This window comes from Crocuta crocuta, unplaced genomic scaffold (assembly GCF_008692635.1).
Source record: "Crocuta crocuta isolate KB4526 unplaced genomic scaffold, BGI_CrCroc_1.0 scaffold17, whole genome shotgun sequence".
NCBI lineage: Eukaryota > Metazoa > Chordata > Mammalia > Carnivora > Hyaenidae > Crocuta > Crocuta crocuta.
This window is the reverse complement of record NW_027532041.1, coordinates 2,147,475-2,171,811: the sequence shown is the minus strand read 5'-3', so window position 1 is coordinate 2,171,811 and position 24,337 is coordinate 2,147,475. Positions and strand designations below refer to the sequence as shown.

General features: G+C 34.0%; 1 protein-coding gene across 1 annotated transcript in view; it reads right to left on the bottom strand.

The window, feature by feature from the left end:
* DNAI4 (dynein axonemal intermediate chain 4) overlaps window positions 1–24,337 on the bottom strand; it is an 83,599-nt gene that overhangs the window by 7,039 nt on the left and 52,223 nt on the right. Inside the window, exons 9-16 of the mRNA XM_077776343.1 lie at window positions 18,919–19,127; window positions 16,159–16,245; window positions 14,771–14,922; window positions 12,618–12,775; window positions 12,216–12,337; window positions 6,822–6,920; window positions 5,960–6,186; window positions 3,360–3,516 (exon numbers count right to left, since the gene is read on the bottom strand). Coding sequence (XP_077632469.1) covers window positions 3,360–3,516; window positions 5,960–6,186; window positions 6,822–6,920; window positions 12,216–12,337; window positions 12,618–12,775; window positions 14,771–14,922; window positions 16,159–16,245; window positions 18,919–19,127 — 1,211 coding nt within the window. The remainder of the gene's footprint in view (window positions 1–3,359; window positions 3,517–5,959; window positions 6,187–6,821; window positions 6,921–12,215; window positions 12,338–12,617; window positions 12,776–14,770; window positions 14,923–16,158; window positions 16,246–18,918; window positions 19,128–24,337) is intronic.

Sequence of the window (24,337 nt, the reverse complement as noted above, 5' to 3'; positions counted from 1 at the left end):
GCACACATTGTTCCTTTCGTATAAACCATGTGTCTTTTGTTTCTAAGTGTATTTGTTCACTTTTCAATATTTGCTGAGTACCTATTATGTGCTAGCTCTGTGCTAGATATTTAAATATACAAGTTTCCAATTAGCTCAAACTAGTATGAAAGACATGTGTACAAAATATTATAGTTTATATTGATAAATTATTGTCACACTTGACAAGTACTGTAGACATATGTGAATAAAAAGAATCAACATGCTAATACTCCTAGGTTTCTCTGCTACCACCAGCCCAGCACACACTAGCAAAGATTTTTATTTTATTTATTTATTTTTTGCAAAGATTTTTAAATAATGCAACTCCCTCTCCTCACTGCCCCAAGTTTGGAATTTGTGGGTGAATTCTTAGGGCTTTTGTGGGATGGAGCTGATGGAATCACAGGGATAGAAAGCAATGGATTTAGGCCTTGAGGTTACATTTAGGATTTGAGGGATAAGTAAAGAAGAAGAAAAAGATTACCATTAACTGTATATTTGGATCCATTTTAATGTTTTTGAGAGACTTGAATAAAGAATAGAATTCTCTAGTTCCTTCTGGCTGTTGAACTGTGTATCATAAACAAGTGTGGGCATAAACACACCAGTACCCTAAAAGGTATTATACTCAATGAATGTGAAATTAAAAATATTAAAATGCTTACATCATGAAAAACAAGCCATTAGTGCTGCATTTCTCAGAACAGACTAAAATTATGATGTATGGAAACATGCATTTTAGGAAAAAATCTTTATGTTTTTACAAACAAAAGAGACAAAATTCACTATTTCTATGTGGCTTACATCCCAGCTGTGGGAGACAGGCAATTAACAAAATAAATCAATAAGGAATATGGTATATTCAAAGATAAGTGTTATTACAAAAAGGAAACATAGAAAAGTATGAGATAAGAAGTGTAGGTGAGAGTAGAGATTCAATTTTAAATAAGGTAGCCAGGAAGATTTCACCAAGAAAGTGACTGATATTTGAGCAAAAACTTGAAGTGGGTAGGAGATCAATCTCTGGATGTTAGGTAGCAGAAATGACAAATACAACATCCAAAGCATGCATCTATCTATCTATCTATCTATCTATCTATCTATCTATCTATCTATCATCTATCTATCTATCATATAGCCCCTCATGGAATAAAACTCCACCTGCTACATGTGACCCAAATCTAACACAGCTGACTTCCCTGGCCACATTTCCCTCTGGTTGGATATTTAGATTATGTTCTTTTTTTTCTTTTTCTTTTCTTATCCTATTAAACTGTTATAATTAATTTATTTGATTGCCTTTATGAATATTTTTATAGAACAGAATTTCAAAAATATGACAGTCTTGGTTCAGATTGCCAAATTGCTTCCAAAGAAGTTATACCAAATTCTATTCCAACATTTATCTATTTAAGAGAAAACCTGTTTATCAAATGTTGCTAGTACTGAGTACACCTATTAAATTAAAAAAAAAACTTTGTTAATGTCATATTGAGAATGCAATCACATTTTAATTTAATGTAATACATTTTATTTCTTCATTTATCAATGAGGTTTAATTTTTTTTAATTTATTTTTTTAATGTTTTATTTATTTCTAGGAGAGAGAGAGAGAGAGACAGCGTGAGCAGGGGAGGGTCAGAGAGAGAGGGAGTCACAGACTGAAACAGGCTCCAGGCTCTGAGCTGGCAGTCAGCACAGAGCCCGACGCGGGGCTCGAACCCACGAACCGCGAGATCACGACCTAAGCGAAAGTCGGACGCTTAACCGACTAAGCCACCCAGGCGCCCCAATGAGGTTTAATTTTAAAGTATATTTATTAGTCTTTTGTGTGTGTGAATGAACTGTTCCTGACCATTACCCAGTCTTCTATTGTAGTCTTAGTATTTTTTCCTTGTTGATTCGTGCATATTTTAAATATTTTTAACATGTTTATCATATTCTTGGTAATATATACCAGATTACTCCATAAAATAATATTTAAACATTAAAAAATTAAAAATTGAACAGCTACCTTAGAAATAATAGGATCTGGTAATACGGATTGCTTGTCAAAGTTTTACAACAAAGTTTTCTATTTGTTTTTTTCTGTTTTCTTTAATTTTTTTTTCCTTTTTAAAATATATATCCCACATCTTCTTTAATCATTCGTCAGTCGATATGATAGTGCTGCTATAAACACTGGGGTGCCTGTGTCCCCTCAAACCCATATTTTGGTGTCCTTTGGATAAATACCTAGTAGTTCTGTTGCTGGGTCATAGGGTTAATTCTATTTTTTAATTTTTTGAGGAATCTACATACTGTTTTCCAAACTGCACCGGTTTGCATTTCCACCAGCAGTGCAAAAGTGTTCCCTTTTCTCTACATCCTCATCAACATCTGTTGTTTCCCGAGTTCTTAATTTTAGCCATTCTGACAGGTGTGAGGTGGTATCTCATTGTGGTTTTGACTTGTGTTTTCCTGATGATGGGTGATGTGGAGCATTTTTCATGTGTCTCTTAGCCATCTGGATGTTTTCTTTGGAAAAGTGTCTATTCATTTTTTCTGCTCATTTCTTCACTGGATTATTTGTTTTTTGGGTGTTGAATTTTATAAGTTCTTTATAGATTTTGGATACTAAGCCTTTAACCGATGTGTCATTTGCAAATATATTCTCCCTTTCAGTTGCCTTTTAGTTTTGAAGATCAAAGTAAGGAAGTAGGATAACACGACAGAAACAAAAACAAATGCTTATTTCAGGAACATTGGATAATATCTAAAATATTATAATTTCTTGTAAAAGTCTTTGAATATTTGCAGTAAACTTCTTCCATACTCAACAATTATTAAGTCCCAACAGTATATTAGGCACAATTTTAAGCTATTCCATTTAGCATTTACAATTATTATGCTACAGCATTATTGTGTTCATATTACAGAGGAAAAAAATGAGGCTCAAAGGAAATAAGCCTAGTAGATCCCATGCTTGGTAGAAACGCTTGGGTTTTATGTTCTTTCCATTGCACCACACTTAAGATATTTAAGAAATGTAAATTCCTTGTATGACACAAAATTACAACTAAACTTATTATTATTTAAAAAAAAATTTTTTTAATGTTCTCTTTATTTCTGAGAGAGAGACAGCATGAGCAGGGGAGGATCAGAGAGAGAGGGAGATACAGAGTCCGAAGCAGGCTCCAGACTCTGAGCTAGCTGTCAGCACAGAGCCCGACACAGGGCTCGAACCCACGAACCGTGAGATCATGACCTGAGCAAGTTGGACGCTGAACTAACTGAGCCACCCAGGCACCCCACAACTAAAATTATTAAATTATACAAAATTTGACTTTTGAGTCTTACCCGGCCAGAATCCAAAGCAGTGGGCATATTTCTTAGTTCATACACACCAACCTGTCCATCACTGTCACCCACTAGAAGGCAATCTGTTTCTTTGGCAAAGAGGACAGTTGTGAACTTAATTCCAGGGTTAGCAACATTCACAATCAGAGGATCCAAACTGCAATAAAATATTTTATTTGTAAATGTATTTGTTGTTACTATATTCTTTTTATATACAGATTAAGAAAAGTCTGAGATGTTTTATGTGATTTCATGTGACAAAAACAAAACAAAAGTTTCTTAAGTAAATTTTCAAAGTCAAAATAACTGCTTCTCTACTCCTTATTCGGTGAAAACTTTCACTTCTTTAGTGAATAAATTTCTACTAAATAAATTCAAGCAAGTCACAATTAAGATGTGAACTCATGGGGCGCCTGGATGGCTCAGTCAGTTGAGCATCCGACTCTTGGTTTCGGCTCAGATCATGGTCTCATGGTCTTGGGATCAAGCCCTGTGTCAGGCTCCAGCTGAGCGTGGAGCCTGCTTAAGATTCTCTCTCTCTCCTTTCCTCCTCTCTCTCCTGCTCATGCTCAGTCTCTCTCTTTCTCACTCTCCCTCTCTCTCTCAAAAATAAATAAATAAACTTTAAAAAAAAAGATGTGAACTCACAAATTTAAACTCCTATGCTGGTTAACTTTATGTATTTACTTGGCTAGGCTATGGTACTCAGTTGTTTACAAGGTCAAACATCAGTCTACACTTTGCCATGAAGGTATTTTGTTTAGTTATGATTAACATTTAGATCAGTAGAATTTAAATAAACCACACTATGCTCCATAATGTAGGCAGACCTTATTCAATGTGTTGAAGACCTTAGGAGAAAAGACTGATTTCCCCAAAGTAGAATAAAATTCTGCCTCCAGACTGCCTTCAGACTCAAGATTGCAAGATGGACTCCTGATGGAAATTATAGCCCACCAGCCTATGGTGCAGACTTGACACTTGCCAGGCCCCACAGTCATGTGACCCAATTCCTTAAAGTAAATCTCTTTCTCTCTTTTTATTGCTACTGTTTCTCTGGAGAACCCTGAATAATACAACTTCTTAAGTAATAAATGTTTTTTAATAGAAGGATATTTTGACCCAAATGAACCTCTGGAATATAAAAGAATATTTTGAACAAGAACTCTCTTTATTCCTTGTCATCCAAAGCAATCCACCAATATCCTTAAAAAACAACAGAAGCGGGGGCGCCTGGGTGGCTCAGTGGCTTAAGTATCCAACTTTGGCTCAGGTCATGGTCTCGCTGTTTGTGGATTCGAGGCCTGCATTGGGATATGCATGACAACTCAGAGCCTGGAGCCTGCTTTGTATTCGGTCTCCCTCTCTCTCTGCCCTTCCCCCACTTGTGCTCTGTCTCTGTCTGTCTGTCTCTCTCTCTCTCAAAAATAAGTAAACTTAAAAAAAAAAAAAAACCGAGGCAGAAGCTTGCCTACTTCTGAAGAAATGTCCTGAGATTGAGTTTTACCAAAAAAATTAAAATCAGGAGTGAGATGAGTTAAGTAGTCATTTTATACATTAGTCATCTCATACAACAAAATAAATTGCTTTGTGATATAATCCTTGGTTTGGGGTTCAAACTGTTTTATAGTATTAGCCATGACAAAATTTTAGAGTTATTATATTATTAACTTATAGGATAAAAAATTGTCATTAAGAACAAACCCATTGAGGGGAGCCTGGGTGGCTCAGTTGGTTGAGTGTCAGACTCTTGGTTTTGGCTCAGGTCATGATCTCAGGATTTGGCTCAGGCTCATGATCTCAGAGCCCCATATTAGGCTCTGTGCTAAAGGCATGGAGTGTGCTTGGGATCTCTGACTCCCTCTCTCTCTGCTCCTCCCCTGCTTACACACACACACTCTCTCTCAAAATAAATAAATAACTTTTTTTAAAAAAAGAATAAACCCATTGAATTTTATATCACTTATTTGAAGCAAGACTGTAATGCCCTGATGTTTCTGCTAATAACTAGCATAAAACTCTACAGTATTTTCCAACTGAGGAAATAGAATCATTAAACATTTTATTCCTGCATTGTATAAATGTTCATTTTAAAAAGAAAACATGGGCCTAGATGACACTCTAATAACTTTGGTCTACACCTTAAATTAAAACTTTTTATTAAATCATGGCCTTTTGTATATGTTTTAAAAAAGGTAAGAGAATAAGTATTTTAAAAAATAATTATTTTGTTTCCTTTCTTTACCTGATTGCAAACAATCTTTAGTTAAAAATAGCTAGTTGCCTCTCTGCATTCTTCTATAAACTAGGCAATGAAAAAGAATTCAAGGTAGCTATGAAATCTTATATCCTCCTGTAAAAGTCTGATATGATTAAGGTAACCTTTTTAAATATTTTTAAAACCACATATGGCATAAGTAATTAAAATGAATATAGCATCCTAGCATATATCTTTTATTCACAAAGGACTCTCACCGTGTAAACTATTGCTTGTTCTAAAGTAACCACAATGCTCTCTAACAAATACCAAAACTATCAGGTATCATTTAGTTTGAACTGCTTCTATGAGAAATATCACCAGGAAAAACATTAACACTTACATGCTGATATGAAGGTCCCAAATCTCTACTCTGCTCTCATTTGCAGCTGCAAATATATAAGCTGATTTTGGAGACCAGGCAATATCATGAACAACATAAGTAGTTGGATAAAAACTCAAAAATGGCTTCGAATTCTCCTGTTGCCATATAATAACACCCCAATCTGCAGAACAGCTCAAGAACACATCGTGACAAAATGGATTCCATGCTATTTTATACACTGGACCCTAGAATTAGAAAAAGAAATTAAAATACATAGGTAAATAATAGTTAAAATCAAATTAAACTTGACCAACAAATTAAAAATGCTAAGATTTCTAGATTTATGTACCATGCATCACTGTGTATTATTTTAGCTCAGAGTAAGGTCATAATTTGAATCTTCCCTAAGTTATGCCATACAGAAATGTAAAAATATAGTTGTTACAATACTAACTAAATATTAATACATATAATACTTTATTTACTTTTTAAAAATATAATGATTACTTTAAGAAACAGAAATAAGGGAGAAAATGAAGATAACATGGAAGGAACAATCACAAAAGATAGAGAAAATAAGTATATGCCAGAGACAGTTTTACTTTGGAATCAGCATGTTATCATAAGCAAAGTCTTTCAGAAACAAATAAAAATTGTGACTTCCATAACTGGCAAGAAAAAATCAAGACTACCTGGAAGCCAAATAAAATGCCCCACACATTATGATGATTTCCATACAAAAAAAATACTTAATTCAAGTTGGTAATATTAACTCTGAAGTTGTAAATTTATTGCATGTGAAAAATAGTGTGTATAAAAATACTATTTTTTTAGAAATATTAAAAGACACATTTTCCATACCTACTGTTATTAAACTAACCTTATGTCCCCTGTAGGTTTCTAAGTATTGTTCATTATACGAACAAGAACATTTGTGAATATGACCTTCTTCAGTGCCAGCCAAATAGATATTTGTATCCTGCAACACAAAATATTAAAGTATATTGGCTTGTGATAGATTAGTAAATGTGCTAAGTAGAAAATCATATCCCTTGGGGCACCTGAATGGCTCAGTTGGTTAAGTGTCCAACTTTGGTTCGGGTCATGATCTCATGGTTCATAAGTTCAAGTACTGAATGGGGTTTTCTGCTGTCAGTGCAGAGCCCAATTCAGATCTTCTGTCTTCCTCTCTTTCTGCCCCTCCCCTATGCTCTCTCTCAAAAATAAATTAACTTCAAAAAAAAAAATCAGATCCCTCAAAATCTATTAAAATCAATTCAAGAACCAAAACTAGAAAAATTATCTTGATAATAGTTGTCTGTTGTCTTTTACTTTCTATCATTCTTTTATGATATTTATGTATATGATGTTGAAGAAATTGTTTTTGCTAGGTATGAAAGATTGAACTAAATGGAGTCTCAAGCATTTGTAACTCCATAAGTATGTACTAAATAGAGATTTTAAGTGTATTTCCTACTGTGAAGTCATAGTCAAAAGGTCTGAAAGTCAGGCTCTATGTCCTGGCTATGTGGAGTCAGTATCACCTGTCAAATCTCAGATGCTACCCCAGACCTACTGAATCAGAATCTGCATTTTAACAAGACCCTCAAATAACGTGTATGCACATTAAAATTTGAGACACTCTGTTCTAGCATGTACCACTGCTAATGAATGCAACTACAAAATCATGGAATATAAGCAGTTTTAAATAACACAATAAGGTACAATTTTTCCCCAAACTAGTATTACCAATTTATATTCAGCAGTATACAGAAGTTCCCTTTAATCCACATTCTCTTCAATTTTTGGTTGTTTACAAATCTGAAATTTTGCCATTATATTAGATATAAAATTTAACCTAATGGTATATGAATTTAAATGAATATGAATTTATTTATATGAATATTATATCAATATTAACACGATTGAGCACATTTTATGTTTACTGGCTATTTGTATTTCCTCTTCTGTTTATGTCTCTTGACTAATTTTACTCATAATATTTTTATATTCATTTATATAAAGGTTCTTTATGTATCCTATTACATATGTTGCAAATATCTTCTCCAAGTGTATGTCTTTCCTTTTACTTTTTTATTGTCTTGATAAACAGAAGTTTTCATTTTGATGTAGCTAGTATTATAATTTTTTTATATACCTAGCATTTTTTTCTACTTTAAGAAATTTTTCCTTTTTTGAGGTAATAGAAGTGTTTTCCTACATTTTCATCTAAAATTTTTTTGTTTATGAAGGGGTAGGTATCTAATTCCATTTTTATGTGAATAATTATTATTCCAACACCATTTATAAGTCACTTATCTTTCTACAGAGATCTTCAAGGTCACTGTCTAGAGTTGTTTTTGTCAGTATGTAAACTCTGAGATTTCCATGCGACAAATTTATTGGGGAGTTCTCTCAGGAATAATTTCTTTGAAAGAATCAATATGGGCAGAGATTTACATTGACTATAATGCAGTTGCAACACAGGGCTCATTTTGAAACAAAATGATTGACTCAAACCAAACCATAACAAAATAAAACTAAATGTAAATGGTCTAAATATCACAATTAAAAGAGAGAAAATATAAGATGGATAAAAAAGCAAGACCCAACGATAGGCTACCAATAAGAAATATACTTTAAATATAGAGACACAGTAGGTTAAATGTGAAAGGACTGGGGTGCCTGAGTGGCTCAGTCGGTTAAGTGTCCAACTTTGGCTCAGGTCATGATCTCACAGTTCATGGGTTTGAGCCCCATCGGGCTCTGTGCTGACAGCTTGGGGCCCGGAGCCTGCTTCGGATTCTGTGTCTCCCTCTCTCTCTGCCCCTCCCTGCCTCAAGTTCTGTCTCTCTCTGTCTCAAAAATAAATAAACATTAAAAAAAATTTTAAGTTAAAAAAATGTGAAAGGATAGAAAATGATTTAATAAACAAAACAAATAAACATAGGCCAGGGGAGAGAGAGAAAAAAAAAATCAAGAAACAGAGTCTTAGCTACAGAGAACAAACTGATGCTTTCCAGAGGGGAGCTGGGTAGCAGGGTGGGTTAAATAGGTGATGGGTATTAAGGAGGACACTTGTTGTAATAAGCACCATATGTTGTCTGTAAGTGTTGAATCACTAAATTCTACACCTGAAACACTGTATGTTAACTAACTGCAATTTAAATAAAAACTTAATAAAAGGAAAAAATAAACCATGCTAACACTGGTTAAAAGAAAGCTGAGGTGGTTACATTAATATCAGATTCAGATTATTTCAGAGTTAATATTACCAGTTATAAATAAGGCTACTTTACAATAATAAGAGAGTTGAGTAATCAAGAGAATATAATAATCCTAAACATTTATATACCTAAGACAAAGCTTCAAGCTACATAAAACAAAACCTGATGGAATCACAGTAAAAAAAAAACAAAAAACAAAAAACCACACACAACAACAACAACAACAGAAAAATCCATAATTAGGGCCAGACACGTCAATACCTCTCTGTCAATAATTGATGGAGAGGTAGGCAGAAAATCAGAAAGGATACAGTCAACTTGGAAAACACCTTCAACCAACCTAAGCTGATTGTCATCCATAGAATACTCCACCCAAGAATAGCAGAATATACATTTTTTTGAAGTACACAGGGAACATTTACATGCAAATGTCACAATTCTGGGCTTAAACCAAATCTCAATAAATTCAAAAGGATTCAGTTTATTAAATTTGTTCTCTGATCATGATAGAATTGAACTAGAAATCAATAAACAGAAAGATACTTGGAAAAGCCCTAAATATTAAAAAACTAAATAACATGCTACTAAATAGTCCATCAATCAAAAAATAAAGGAGAAATTAGAAAGTATTCTGAATGGAATGAAATCAAAATACAACATATTAGAGTTTGTGGGATGTTGCCAGAACAGTACTTAGAGAAAAAGTTAGAGCACAAATGCCTCCATCAAAAAGAAGAAAAGTAATGAATCAATGATCCCAGCTTCCACCTTAAGAAGCATAAAAAGAGGAGCAAATAAAACCAAAGCAGAAGAAAGAAAATAAAGATCAAAGTGGAAATCAATTTTATAGAAAATAGAAAAAACAATCATGAAATTCAGAGAAATCAAAAGCTGGTTATTTGAGATCAATAGCATTGATAAACTTTAGCTAGACTAAAGACAAAAAGGAGAAGACACAAATTACCAACAGTAGGAATTAAAGAGGTGACATCGTTATATACTTGAATGTCTATTAAAGAATACTAAGGAATTATTATGATGCCACTACGTTTAATAATTTAGATGAAATAAATTCCTTGAAAGACACAAATTATCAAGATGCACTCAAGAAGAAATAGATAATAGTAATAATAGTCCTATATCTACTAAAAATTTGAATTTCTAGATAAAAGTTAAAAATCTTCCTAAAAGAAAATTCCAGGCCCAGGTGGTTTATTAATCCCATCAAACATGTAATGAAGAAATAATACTAATTGTATACATATTCTTTCAAAAAAGTAAAGAGGGAATACTTTTCAACTCATTCTACAGGATTACCCTAATATCAAAACCAGACAAAGACATAACAAGTAAAGAAAACTATAGATGGCTATCCCTTATAAACAAAGATGAAAACTCCTAAACAAAATTTTAGCACATCAAATCCAATGGTAGATTAAAAGTATAAATCATGATCAAATGGGATTTATTTTAGAAACAAACATTTAAAAATTTAATGTAATTCACCATAATAACAAACTTAAAAAGAAAAACTGTATAATCATCTCGATGTAAAGAAAGTATTTGACAAAAACCTAACATCTATCCTCAATAAAACTCTCAACAAACAGTAAAGTAATGGGATCTCCTTGATGCGATTAATTACATCTACAAAATAAAAATCTCAGCTTACATACTTGTAAAAGTATGAATAAGGATGAATACAGTAAAAGGACTGAATGCTTTCTTCCTAAGATAAGAAACAAGAGAGGGATGTTTGTTTTCACCACTTCTATTCATCATTGTACTGGATGTTCAAGGCAGTACAATCAGGAAAGAAAAGATAACCAGATTAGAAAAGAAGAAGTAAAACTCTTTATTTACACACTATATGATCATCTCAAATTCTTCATGCCAAGGACATTTCTCAGATACCAGACTAGGATTTCTCAACCCAACACCATTGATATTTTGGGCCAGTCCCTCCCCCTCTCCTTCCCCTTTTCCTTCTTTTTTTTCTCCTCTTCTCTTTCTCCTTCCCCTTCCCCCTCTCCTTCTCTTTCTCCTTGCCCCTTTTCTTCCTCTTTCCCTTCTTCTTCTTTTGGAGGAGGGCAGTAGTTGTCATGTGCACTGTAGGATGGTTAGCAGCATCCCTGGCCTCTGCCTACTAGACGCCAATAGTGTTCCTTCCCATGCCCCACCTCCTATAGCTGCAACAACTAAAAATATTTCAAGACATTGTGAAATACGCCTTAGTGATAAAATATTCCCCTCCCTGCCCACGTTGAGAAGCACTGTTCTAGAATCAAGGTGAAACGTGGATTACAAGAATTTGAGAATGAAGGCAGTTAGAATACAACTGCGGTGGTAAATATGAAACACAATAAAGGCCTGAACTACATTAGCAGTAGTAGGCTTGGACTGAAAGGACAATAAGACTTAAACAGCCTTTGGATGATAGAGGAGAACAAAGTAGGAGCTCAAATTCTGGTTTGCATAATTAGGTGGATGATGCTGTCACAAAAAAGATGACTACACTACATATAACAGAAAATATATAGAATATAGTTCCTTAGAAGTCTGTCATAGTTGCTGAATTTTCTGATTCCAAAGTACTTGCAGATAAAAAGAATTAGAAAAAGTAGAGTTTCATTAATTGTGCTTTGATTTGATTCTGGTCTTGATAACCATGAACTTAACTAGTCTTCCTAATCCTCATTGTCATGAGACTCACCACTCACACTGAAATAGGGGACTGTATGGTAGATTCGGTTTCTATCAATATGATAAAGCACTCAAGCTAAACATGAAGTTGTAAAAAGAATCCTTCCACAGTTCCTCAGAAATGTAGACCTTTCCTCTTGAAAGCAGATAAAGACACAGAACAACTAACTGGGATGTGCCTCTCCACCTTCGTTTGGCAGCTATGTCTATGTTTGTTTTATTTTTACCTACAAGGCACAATATTGATTAACATGCTAAACCTTTGTCTCGCTTTATGTCTTACTACACTTCAGTTACTGGAAGTGGTCATATGCAATAGTAAAGAATGGATTGGAATAATTTACCTTAGGATGAAAAGCGAAACAAAGTCCAGGGGCCTGTCGAGATATCAGAGCTTCACCTTTCTTTTCCTTTTCCGCTCCTTTCTTGCTGCTGCTAGAAGTAGTTCGCTTCAAACGCATCAAATCTTTATTTAAAGAAGAAAATACATATCTTACTTACCACATGAAAAAGGATTGTGTATATAATGTATGTCCCTCCTACAAGATGAGTTCTGCCATCTTTTGCATGTGATTAGGTTCAAATTAGCAAATACCAATGAGAAAAACAATGAGCAAGCTCATTTTTCTTATGTAGCCAAAGCAACATTCATCGCCTCTTATGTGGCTCACTAGGAATTTGAAGTCAGCACATAATAAAAGGAAAGTAATTTGATATATATGTGTGTATGTATTTGTTCTTTTTACCATGACAGTCCAGTCCTTTCCGTATAACCCATTTGGAGATTCTTCCATCTGCTGATATAGAAACTAGTATTTCTCTTTTGTCATCTCCTGTTGTCCCTCGATCTTGTTCTATCCACTGTAGTTGCCATACAGGTCCCAAATGTTTTTGAGGTGATTCACTAAAACAGAGAAAAGCACTAAATATAGAATCATTGTCATAATTTTTAAAAGCACAGGAGTGTAAGTCATAAGGACAGCTCCCTGGAGCACTGTGACCTACTTAAAGAATGATGCCTTTATTGTTCAAAACTGGACTTTTACTTTAGGAAAAGTATTTTTGAAAAACAGGGAAAATAATCATTTTGTCACCTAATGCTTTTTGGGTTTTTTTCAATTCTTACAAAAGGAAACTTTTACTACCTTTAATTATATTAACTGTTATAATAGAAGAAAAATAGAAAAGCAAAAATTTTCTTTCTTTTCAGAATATACTTTCCCTTACTCTATTCATTTACTTTTTCCTAGATAAGTTGCGTTAATTTACTTTGGACACATTAAAAATAAGTATCTTCAGCTTTATAAGAATTTTTTCATAGCTCAAATGGATAAATTATTTAAGTCTTATTTAAGTAAACAATCACCTTACCTTTCTATGTCTCAGGTCTGCCCATTGGATTGATTCTCTCTATGGCTGATTTAACATTTCTCTGAAGAATTAAAATCACTTCGCAGATTAGTGACTGTTTTTCTGTCAGAATAATGGGTTTCTCTGTTCCTAGTCCTTGATTTTTTTATGCAAACCTTTCAAAGCAATAGTTCTGAATCTTTTTAAAATCATATATAGCTTTGCATTATTTAATAAAACAAGCACAAATGCCCATGCTTACAAAACTATGCAGACAATTTCAAATTGAAGCTTACAGACCCTGCTTTCATGCCTATTTTCAGCTCTAAGTTTATTCAAACACTAACATAAATATACTACTTCATTTTTGCCCCATTGGTATTTGTTCTATTATAAAATCCTAACATAGTCACTACCTTTCACTTTTAACATTTTTATTTTCTCAGTATGACTCATTCATTCATGCATTCATCCATTATTTATTCTTATTCACTTAACTATAATCCTGTTACATTCCCAATACAACATGCTGAAGATAAAAGGGTAAGACTTAATCCTTGACTTCAAGTTGCTTATAGCCTCTTCAGGAAAATATATATGTAAACAATACATATACAGCATGATGAGTGCTGTGATAACTACACAAGTGCACAAAAGAAAGGAATGGGAAGGTTTCTTGGAGGAGTGATGCCAAAGCAATAAAGGGTACAAACTTAACAGTTAGAAGACAAATAAGAAAAGGAGATCTAACATACAGCATGATGATCATCGTTAATAATACTGTACTATATCCTCAAAATTTGCTAAGAGAGTAGATCCAAAGTGTTCTCACCACACACACAAACAAAAAGGTAACTGTGAGGTGATGATTGTATTAATCAGTTTGATTGTGGTAATCATTTCACAGTGTATACATATATTCAGTAATTACATTGTACCTCTTTTATTTCTATTTTTTTATGTTTTATTTATTTCTGAGAGAGAGAGAGAGTGAGAGAGAGACAGCATGAACAGGGGAGGGTCAGAAAGAGAAGGAGATACAGAATCTGAAACAGGCTCTAGGCTCGGAGCTAGCTGTCAGCACAGAGCCCGACGTGGGACTCGAACCCACAAACTGTGAGATCATGATCTGAGCCAAAGTCGGACACTTAACCGACTGAGCCACCCAGGTGCCCCATACTTGTTTTAGAAATGACGTTAGAGAACCTAAATATATACAATTTTTATTTTTCAATTATACCTCAATAAGCCTGGGGAAATTTTTAAATTTTTTTAAAAGAGTGAACATAAACTGTCAAGGAAGGGTGGTGAGGTGGGCAGAGAACATGCAGATTTTAGGACACAGCATTCCAGCGAGACAGGAATTATTAAGTGTTTGAAATGAGGAATTATTAAGTATGAGGAATTATTAAGTGTTTGAAAAGTAATGGTATCACTTTCAATAACAACATAAACATTCACTCAAAATTAGATAACATTAGAGTAAATTTTTAGTTCTCCTTAAAAAAAAAGCACATATTATATGTTTATGTAATTCTTGGATTCTCACCTACTGTCCAGAACTGGAACATTACTGTTGCTCTGTACATTATAAACTGCAATGGTACCATTGTAATAGCCAACGGCTAAAAGATTAGGTGCTCCAATGGAGAAATCTACAGCAGTAACTCCATGTAGACTCTGATAAATACGCTCTGGCCACTGAATAAAAACAATAATTGTATTACATTTTACACTGGGTTTTGCAGGCCATAGTAAGATAGGATATAATGGTGACTTAAGACTAGTCTGCTGGCAGTGGAAATGTAAGAAGGGGTAGTCTACATTAAGTTACTCCTGTCTTCTTAACTTCCAGTATAGATGAAAACAAAATGTCAATTAGTCATTCTCTTTCCTTTAATGCATTCTCAGAGCTCAATATTTTTAAGAAATACAGCATGGCCTTCTCCAATAATTACCAGATTTTGGTAATCGTTCAGTGGGATTTGTATGATCATCATAGATGTGCCTTCTTTAAGAAACAAATAATTGGCTCCAATCAAATTATCTAGCAAGGTTCCTATCTTCCAGTATCTGTTTCAGAGGCTTGAATTATCTAGATATTTCTAAACAGTGGATAGAGGAAGCTCCAAAAAAACTCTTTAAGGTAGTCTTTTAGACAACTCTGTGAAGAGTTTTATTGTTTTGTTTAAAGTCTAATCCAAATCCTTTCTTGCTTTTAGCAGTCCATATGGAAAGAAGACAACTTACCAATGATGGATCCTATATCAATACTTCCACATTTTTAAAATTGTTTCTTCTTTCCTTTTTTTTATTCTATATAAACCCAGCTTCCTAATAAACTGAGGCTATTTATAAAAGCTCTAATCATTTTTTTACTTTGCTCTCCTGACCCTTTTCTAAGGTTTCCACTTCACATTTCAGTTATGAATTAAAACTAAATGTAAAGCTGCAAAGTAACAGATTGACTAAAACTGTTTAACAAAAAAAATAACTGATTCTTATTATTCTCCTTGAAAAATTCTTACTAATAACAGTCATTCATATTCATCCATTTTATATGTATTCAGGCCAGCACAAATCTATCTTATGAGGTGATGAGTTATTCATAATTAAGAAACAATTCAGTGTTAACTGAAACATAATTTTTAAAGGATTTTCACTAGAAAGTTTCCTCTTCTTTATGATAAAAAATAATTGTTCAATTCTGGGTCATCAGATCTAACAGCACATAGTAAATGCCCAATAAATATTTATTAAATGAATTTAGTTTACCCTATATCAACAAGAATAAATTTTAATTCTTATGACTTTAAACCAAAGAAAATAAAGTCTTCCTTGATAATTTTTTGACTTTAATTACCACACACATCTACTTTATGAGAATTATGTCAACATTTAATTAACTAAAAATGGGTTTATTCCTATTGGCGTTACCATAGGATTCTTTATTGACCAGCAGCAAGCCAATCCTCTTTTTTGCTCTCTAAATCCAAAGTGCCCATAGCCAACAGCCAAAAGGTCCTGAAAATCAGAAAAATATGTTTTAAATAAGAGAAGATAGCATAAAAAGATTGGGAAATATATAAAGATGCATATTAATGATCTATATTAAAAATAGAAATGGCATTCCTATTGAGAAAAAAAACAGCATACCATCTATTTTTACTTTATATCTCCATCTTACTAAGCAAAATAATAATAACTATATTTCAGACTGATGAATAACTAAAAAGAACCAATTGCTGAAAAGTTCTTTCATATATTGAGACATTTTTCCAAATTTATATTACTACATTATGAGTTTCTGAGAATGACCTAATTATTTCAAATATAAAGACAGGGTGCCATGAACTGAATTGTGTCTCCTCTCCTAAAATTCATGTGTTGGAAGTCCTAATCCCCAACATGATTGTATTTGAAGAAAGGGCTTTTAGGAGGTAATCAAGATTAAATGAGGTCATGAAGGTCATAATGTTAATCCAATAGGATTGGTGGCCTTAGAAAAAGAGCTCTCTCTCTCCACCATGCAAGAAAGCAGCAAGAAGGTGGCCATCTGCAAGATACGAAGAGAACCTTCACCAGTAATGAAATCAGCTAGCACCATGATCCTAAACTTCCTGGCTTCCTGAAAATAAATTTCTGTTTCTTTACCCAGCCAGTCTATGGTATCTTGTTATAGTACCCCAAGCTGATTAATAAAGCAGGTCATTTCAAGATGTCCTTATATAAGTGCATAAAGACAAAAGTTTGATGATTAACCAAACCCAACCTCTTCTTTATAATCAGAATACCTTTATCAAAAATATATATTTTTTTGCTGTAACCCTAGTTTCAAGCCAATACCATCTCTTTATAATTTCCTCTGCCTTAAACCACTCTTCACCACTATTCCTTTTACGCTGACATGAACAAACTTTTATTCATCACTTCAAGACTCAGCATAGGCACCACTTCCTCTAAAAAGCATTCATGAGTCTCTCTTATGTATTCTTTTTAAAAATTTTTTAAATGTTTTATTTATTTCTGAAAGAGAGAGGGGCAGTGTGAGCAGGGGAGGGTCAGAGAGAGCAGGAGACACAGAATCTGAAGCAGCCTCCAGGCTCTGAGCTAGCTGTCAGTACAGAGCCTGATGCGGGGCTCGAACCCACAAACCATGAGATCATGACCTGAGCCGAAGTCGGACACCCAACCGACTGAGCCACCCAGGCGCCCCTCTTATGCATTCTCACAATACTATTTATTTCCCTTATTAAAACACAGAGAGAACTATTATACAGGCAGGGTCTTTGTATGACTAAATTACTACTGTTTCCTCTAGTGCCTTATTAGAGTTCCTGGTACAGAGTGAATGTTCAATAAGTATTTGTAGAATGAATTAATAAATATAATAGATGCCATTCGTCATATTTTTTTAGCTTCATTAACAATTATTTAACTTTAATCTCAATAACAATATATTAACTTTAAAAATGCTGGAATATTCAGTTTCTAAAAATGATTCACCTGCCTTTATTACACATTTATTATTGATTTATTGAGTATCACTTATCTTATAAGATGTTTCCAAATATAGTTTATAAGGACCAATCCATACTAACTAAAAGTATTTTTATTTTATTAAAATAATATACATAATTTAAATAATACATTACTTAGGTTTCTATAAGGATGATGCTAGGGTTTGTATTTTTTTAAATCCATTAACAACTAGTATATTTACAATAGTACCTTATAAGATGTGGCAGTAAAATAATAAGGCTAATTCTTAAACATACATAATACAATACAGCTTTAACAAACCAATTAGTTGTAACCACTTTAAAAATACAGAAAATATTGATTCCAAAGATATTGTCATCACTCAAAAGAGTTTTGGAATCCCTAATTGAGAATCATGTCTTCAGAAGCAGTTTATAAACGCCAGGAGAAAATAAGTCTCATTACTCTATAATTATCTCTTTTTTAAAAGCAAATATACCATACCCCAACTTGATGATTCATATAATTTGGCTCAAGATGATTTTTGGCAGTGCAGTAATTAAGAGCAAGATCTATGGATCCAGATGTTTGAGTCTGAATTCTAGCTGTTTCACTTACTAGTTGTGTTACTCTGGGCATTTAAGAGACGTGGACTTTGGGCAAGTTATTTATTTGTTTATTTTTTGTACTGCAGTTTCCTTATCAACATAATGGGGGACAATAGTTCCTGTTTAATACAAGTAAAATGCTTACAATATTTGCTATTACTGGTAGTAATAATATTTTAAGAAATTTCTAAAATTATCTTGTACATTTTCAGGGTCACTGGATTAAGTATATATTTCTGAATGTGATTACTTCAAGAAGAATTTACATTTGGGTACATGAATTTGATATATCTGAAAATAAATCAGTTAGATGTTATCATCTGGTTCACTTTTCAATATCTGATACGGATTCAGAGACTACTGTGTCCCAAGTACATCTCCTAAAATTAAAATGATGACATTTTCATATTAAAGGAAAAAATTATTTTATAACTATAACCATTTTCTACTTTTTGAAACATGAACTTATTGTAGAGGTATGTTAAAACTTCATTTTAAATCAAATAAAATCCCTTGCTTAATATCTGAGGAAAAAAAAACTTCATTAGTACTTGACAGTTTCCCTTAAATACTATAGACAGAATTGTTAAAATGTTCAATAACTTACAGGATTTGTTTTATTCCAGGCAAGGCTGCTCACATTAAGGCCTTTGGTTAAGTCACAGGAAAAGGACCAAAGTCGTTCTAAATTGGCTGGTATTGTTGATTGTTCCGTACTTATTTCTATTTCTTCTTCCTCTTCCTTCTTACCTTCTTCCTCTGTCTCTTCATGTTTTTCACCTTCTTGAAAGTCATCAGGTTCTTCAGGTTCTGGTTCTAAAATTAAATCAAAAGAAGAGACTATTGCTCTCCATTCCTGCAGGAGCCTGCCAAAGGGCCCAAACACCACCTCTCTATGAGACACTTCAAGCACCAGTGGATCTGCTGGATAATATGGCCCAAGTAACAGGCATTCTGAATGACTGCCTGGACCTGTTGTAGAATCTTCTGTTGCTTTGGGCCCCACTCAGAGCTAGCATTTTTTCAGGTCACTCAGTGAATAAGCCAAAGTAGCACATCCAAATGAAGAATATGTTGTCACCAAAGAACCAAGAGGTCTACTAGGTCTTTTTTGGCTGTAAGAGGGGCCAAAAGAAAAAACTTAACCTTCACCTTTGGAAATTTCACTGAGGTGGAAAGCCCCTGAAATTTTATCAGAGGTGCCTGGGTGGCTCAGTCTACCGACTGAGTGTCTGACTTCAGCTCAGGTCATGATCTCATGGTTTGTGAGTTTGAGCCCCACATCTCAAACTCGGTGCTGACAGCTCAGAGTCCGGAGCCTGCTTCAGATTTCCTCCCCTGCTCGTTCTCATTCCCTCTCCGTCTCTCTCTCTCTCTCAAAAACAAATAAACATTAAAAAATTTTTTTTAAAAATGATCAGATTTATTTCTCACCCTCTGGCATGCAAATGTCTTACTGATAAGTCCAGTTATTCACCAGCTCTAATCAGCATAATGTCATCAATGTAATGGACCAGTGTGATGTCTTGTTGAAGGGAAAAGTCCCTGCAGACTAAATTAGGACAAGCTGAAGAGCTACTATACCTTTGAGGTAGGACAGTGATGGCGTATTGCTGGCCTGGCCAGCTGAAAACAAATGGCTTCCAGTGGCTTTTACCAACAGGTATTGAAGAAAAAAGGAAAAAAAAAGCATTTTCTGTGTCAATAGTCATATACCAGGTACCAGGTGCTGTGTTAATTTGTTCTGGCAAGGAAACAACATCTGGAATAGCAACTGCAATTGGAGTCACCACCTGATTAAGTTTACAATAATCGACCATTATTCCCCCAAGATCCTGTGTTTTCTATGCAAGCTAAACAGATGAGTTGAATGGGGGACGTGATGGGAGTCAATACTTCTGCATCTTTCAAGCCCTTGACGGTAGCATTAATTTCTACAGTCCCTCCAGAAACATGATATTGCTTTGGTTTGCTATTTTCATAGGTAGAGGAGGCTCTAGTGACTTCTACTTATCCATTTCTTACCAGAATAGCGTTCCTTCCACACTTCAAGGATCAAATGTGGGGATTTTGCCAGTTGCTAAATATTTCTATTCCAAAGTATACATTCTGGAACAGGGAAAATAACTACAAGATGAGTTCAGTGACACTCTGGACCCACTGTGAGATGGACCTGAGTTAAAATTTCATTGGTCACCTGACCCCTATAAGTCCTGTCTGGCTAAAAGATAATAGTGATGCTTTGGGTCTCATGAAGTTAGTATCTGTTCAGAGCTAGTATCCAGTAATCCCTGAAATTTCTTATTTTTCTGTTTCGCCACACACAGTCACTCATATAAAAGGCTGTAGATCCCTCTGGGGAAGACTGAGAGAAATATTAACAGTATATATTTTGGGTAGTGTAGTGAAATATTTTCTCAAAGAGACCCAGCCTCCACTTTATCCAAGGAGTTCTGGTTCTGAAAATTAATACAAGTCTTGAAATTACTTAAAGGGTTATGACTTTTCTTTTGTAAAGAAAAGACTCTTCTGTTTATACAGATCAAGTAAAAATTTAGGAGGACCACATTTTATGGGTTGAATTGTCTCCTCAAAATTCATATATTGGAAGGCCTAATCCCCAATACCTTAGAATATAATGGGTTTGGAAACAAAGGCTTTAAAGAGGAGATTAAGTAAAACAAGGCCATTACTCTGGGTCCTAATCAAATATGACTGCTGTCCTTATAAGAAGAAGACATTTGGAAACACCAAGAGACACAGGGGATGTAAAAGCACGGATTAAAAAACAAAACAAAACATGTAAAGAGACCACAAGAAGGTAGCTATCTGCAAGCCAAAAAGAGAGGCCTCAGAGGAAAGCTGACTGTACTGATACCTTGGGCTTGGGCTTTCAGCCTCCAGAAGTACGGGGAAGGTTTTTTTTTGTTTTGTTTTGTTTTTTGGCAGTCCTACCAAATCAATACAGCACCTACCTATTTCTCTTCTAAGGGTATGGTGATCAACTAGCCAATGCCGTGGATCTCTGTGAATCTGACTATCCTGATAACTGCTTTTCCCCCAATGGTAACCATGCCTACCTTTTCATTGGTAATTAATTGCTGCCACTTATGCCCTGCCACTCAGGATCTCAGTTGATTGACAGCATTTCCCACTGTAATTTCTGAACAGTGACCACAGAATTCTTCAAGGATGTTGGGGTACCCAGCCAATTAATTTTTCACAATTGTGCTAAAAGGTGTATTATCTTGACCCTTCCACAGTGGGTAAGTAGGTCATTGTGATAAATCCACCCTAACATTCCAATGTCCTGAAGCCTTTGGATACCTTTTTCTACAGCGTACCAAAGCAGTTCTGACATTTCAACTTTATTTAGTGAAAACTACATTTTGATGCATTATCAGCCAGCAACAACAACAACAAAAAATCAAGTGTTAGAGCCATTTTGATACCCAGAGCTATGACACTAAATCCAGAATCTGTGGTTAGTGGACCCATGTCAATAAATTTGTCCTAATGTATCTTCATATTTTTTCCATTATTATCCAACACTTTTAATATCTATTCTCACATATACTTCCCAGATTTCTGCCTGTATATATTGAAAAAATCGGCACTTGATCCTCTAGGAGTAATAACAACACAAAATGTGTATGTACCTAGCAAAATAGGTGAAACAAAAAACAATATATCTGAAAAGAGAAATGAATCCACAATTATAGTTCATATTTCAACACTTCTCTCTTAATAAGTAATAGAACAGGTAGACTGAAAATCAATAAGGATACAGACAACCTGAACATCATTATCAATTTAACCTAACTGACATTTATAGAACATTCCATCCAAAAACACCAGAATACATACGTGTTGCATGTATCATTGTAAATTCTCTAAGATAGACCATATTATGGATCACAAAAACAAAAACCCTAACAAATCTAAAAGAATAGAAATCATGCAAAGTATATTCCTGGACCATAATGCAATTAAATTAGAATTAATAACTGAAATATAGCTAGAAAATCCCAAAATATGTGTATATTAAGCAACACACTTATAAATAACACATGGGTCCATGAAGAAGTCTCAAAAATTTTTAAATATTTTTAATGAAATGAAAATACAACGTATCGAATCTTATGAGATTCAGCTAAAGCAGCACTTTAGCTGGTATATACAACTGGTATATAAATGTTCATGCAAACTTTATCTGTAATGGTCCCAAACTGGAAATAAATATCAATCAACAGATGAAAGAATTAGCACAGCATAGGACATTCATACAATAGAATACTCACCAGTGATAAAAAGAAATGAACTATAGATACACACAACATTAATGAACCTGAAAATGATTCTGCTAAATGAAAAGAATCCAGACAAATAAGAGTACATAATGCATGATTACACTTATATCAAATTCTAGGAAATGTAAACTAATCTATATAAGGGATATAAAGCAAATCAGTAGTTTCTTAAGGAGGAGAGAGGGGCAAAGAGGAACAGAAAGGAAGAATTATGATGGACATGAAAAAACATTTGAGGGTGATGAATACATTCATTACCATCATATATCATTGTATATATTCATTACTTATGGTGATATATTAAAGTTTATTAAATTGTATACTTTAAATATGTGTAGTTTATTGTATATCACTTATACCTCAATATCTGTTAAGAAATTACAGTGGTATATCACTCTTTAAATGAACCTGATAATATAAATATTGCAGCATTTTTTTAATTGTGAGAAAATTCAGTGACATTCATAGATTTTAGCTGTACAGTTTAATGAGTTTTGAGAAATATACACACCAATGTAACCAACACAACAATCAGGGTAGAGAACATATCCATCAACCAAAAAAGTTACCTCATGCTACTTTCTGGCTAAGTTCAACCCACCACAGCCAGGCACTGGTTTGATTTCTATCACCTCAGATTGGTTTTGTTTGTGATAGCATATCATATAAATGGGTTTGTTGATATGTGTTCTTTTGTGTGTGGTTTCTCTCAGTTGCCAATGTTTTTGAGATCCATCAAGGTTACTACGTGTATAAGTAGTTCATTTTTATTGCTGATTTGTGCTCCATCATTTGTTTATGCATTGACTTGTTGGTGGACATCTGGGCTGTTTCCAGTTTGGAGCTATTATGAATAAAGCTGCTATAAGCAATCTTACATAAACTTTTTTTGTAGACATATGTTTTCTTTTTGTTTTTTAAGTTTATTATTATTATTTTTTTTATTTTGAGGGAGAGTGAGCAAGTATGTGCAGGTAAGGGCAGAGAGAGAGGAGAGAGAAAATCCCAAGCAGGTTCTGCACTGCTAGCACAGAGCCCAATGCAGGGCCTCTATCCCACAAACCGTGGGATCATGACCTGAGCCAAGATCAAGAGTTGGATGCTTAACCAAATGAGCCACCCAGGTGTCCCAACATATGTTTTCTTTCTCTTGGATGAGTACCCAAGAACAGGATTAATGGATCATTGGGTGGATCTATGTATAACATAATAAGAAACTTCCCAACAGACTTCCAACATTGTTGTGTAATTTTATATTCCCATAGCAATATATGAAAAACCCAATTACTCCATAATCTCACTTGGTGTTGTCAGTCTTTTTAATTTTAGCGATTCCAATTAGTGTCTAGTGGCATTTTGTTATGGTTTTTAACTTGCATTTCTTTGATGACAAATTATATTTAGTACCTTTTAAGGTGTCTATTGACTATTCATATATATATTTTAGTGAAGTTTCTGTTCAAATATTTCACCTATTTTTATTATTCTTTATATATATTTCTTTTTCTTCTTTTTCTTTTTTAAGTAGATTTCACACCTGCATGGGTCCCTGGATGGGGCTTGAACTCACAACTCTAAGATCAAGACCTGAGCTGAGATCAAGAGTCAGACGCTTAACCAACTTAACCACCCAGGTGCCCCTGTTTATATACATATTTTTTTTATCAGTTGTATGTGTCCTTTACATATTCCTAGTTTAAGTCTTTGGTCAGATGT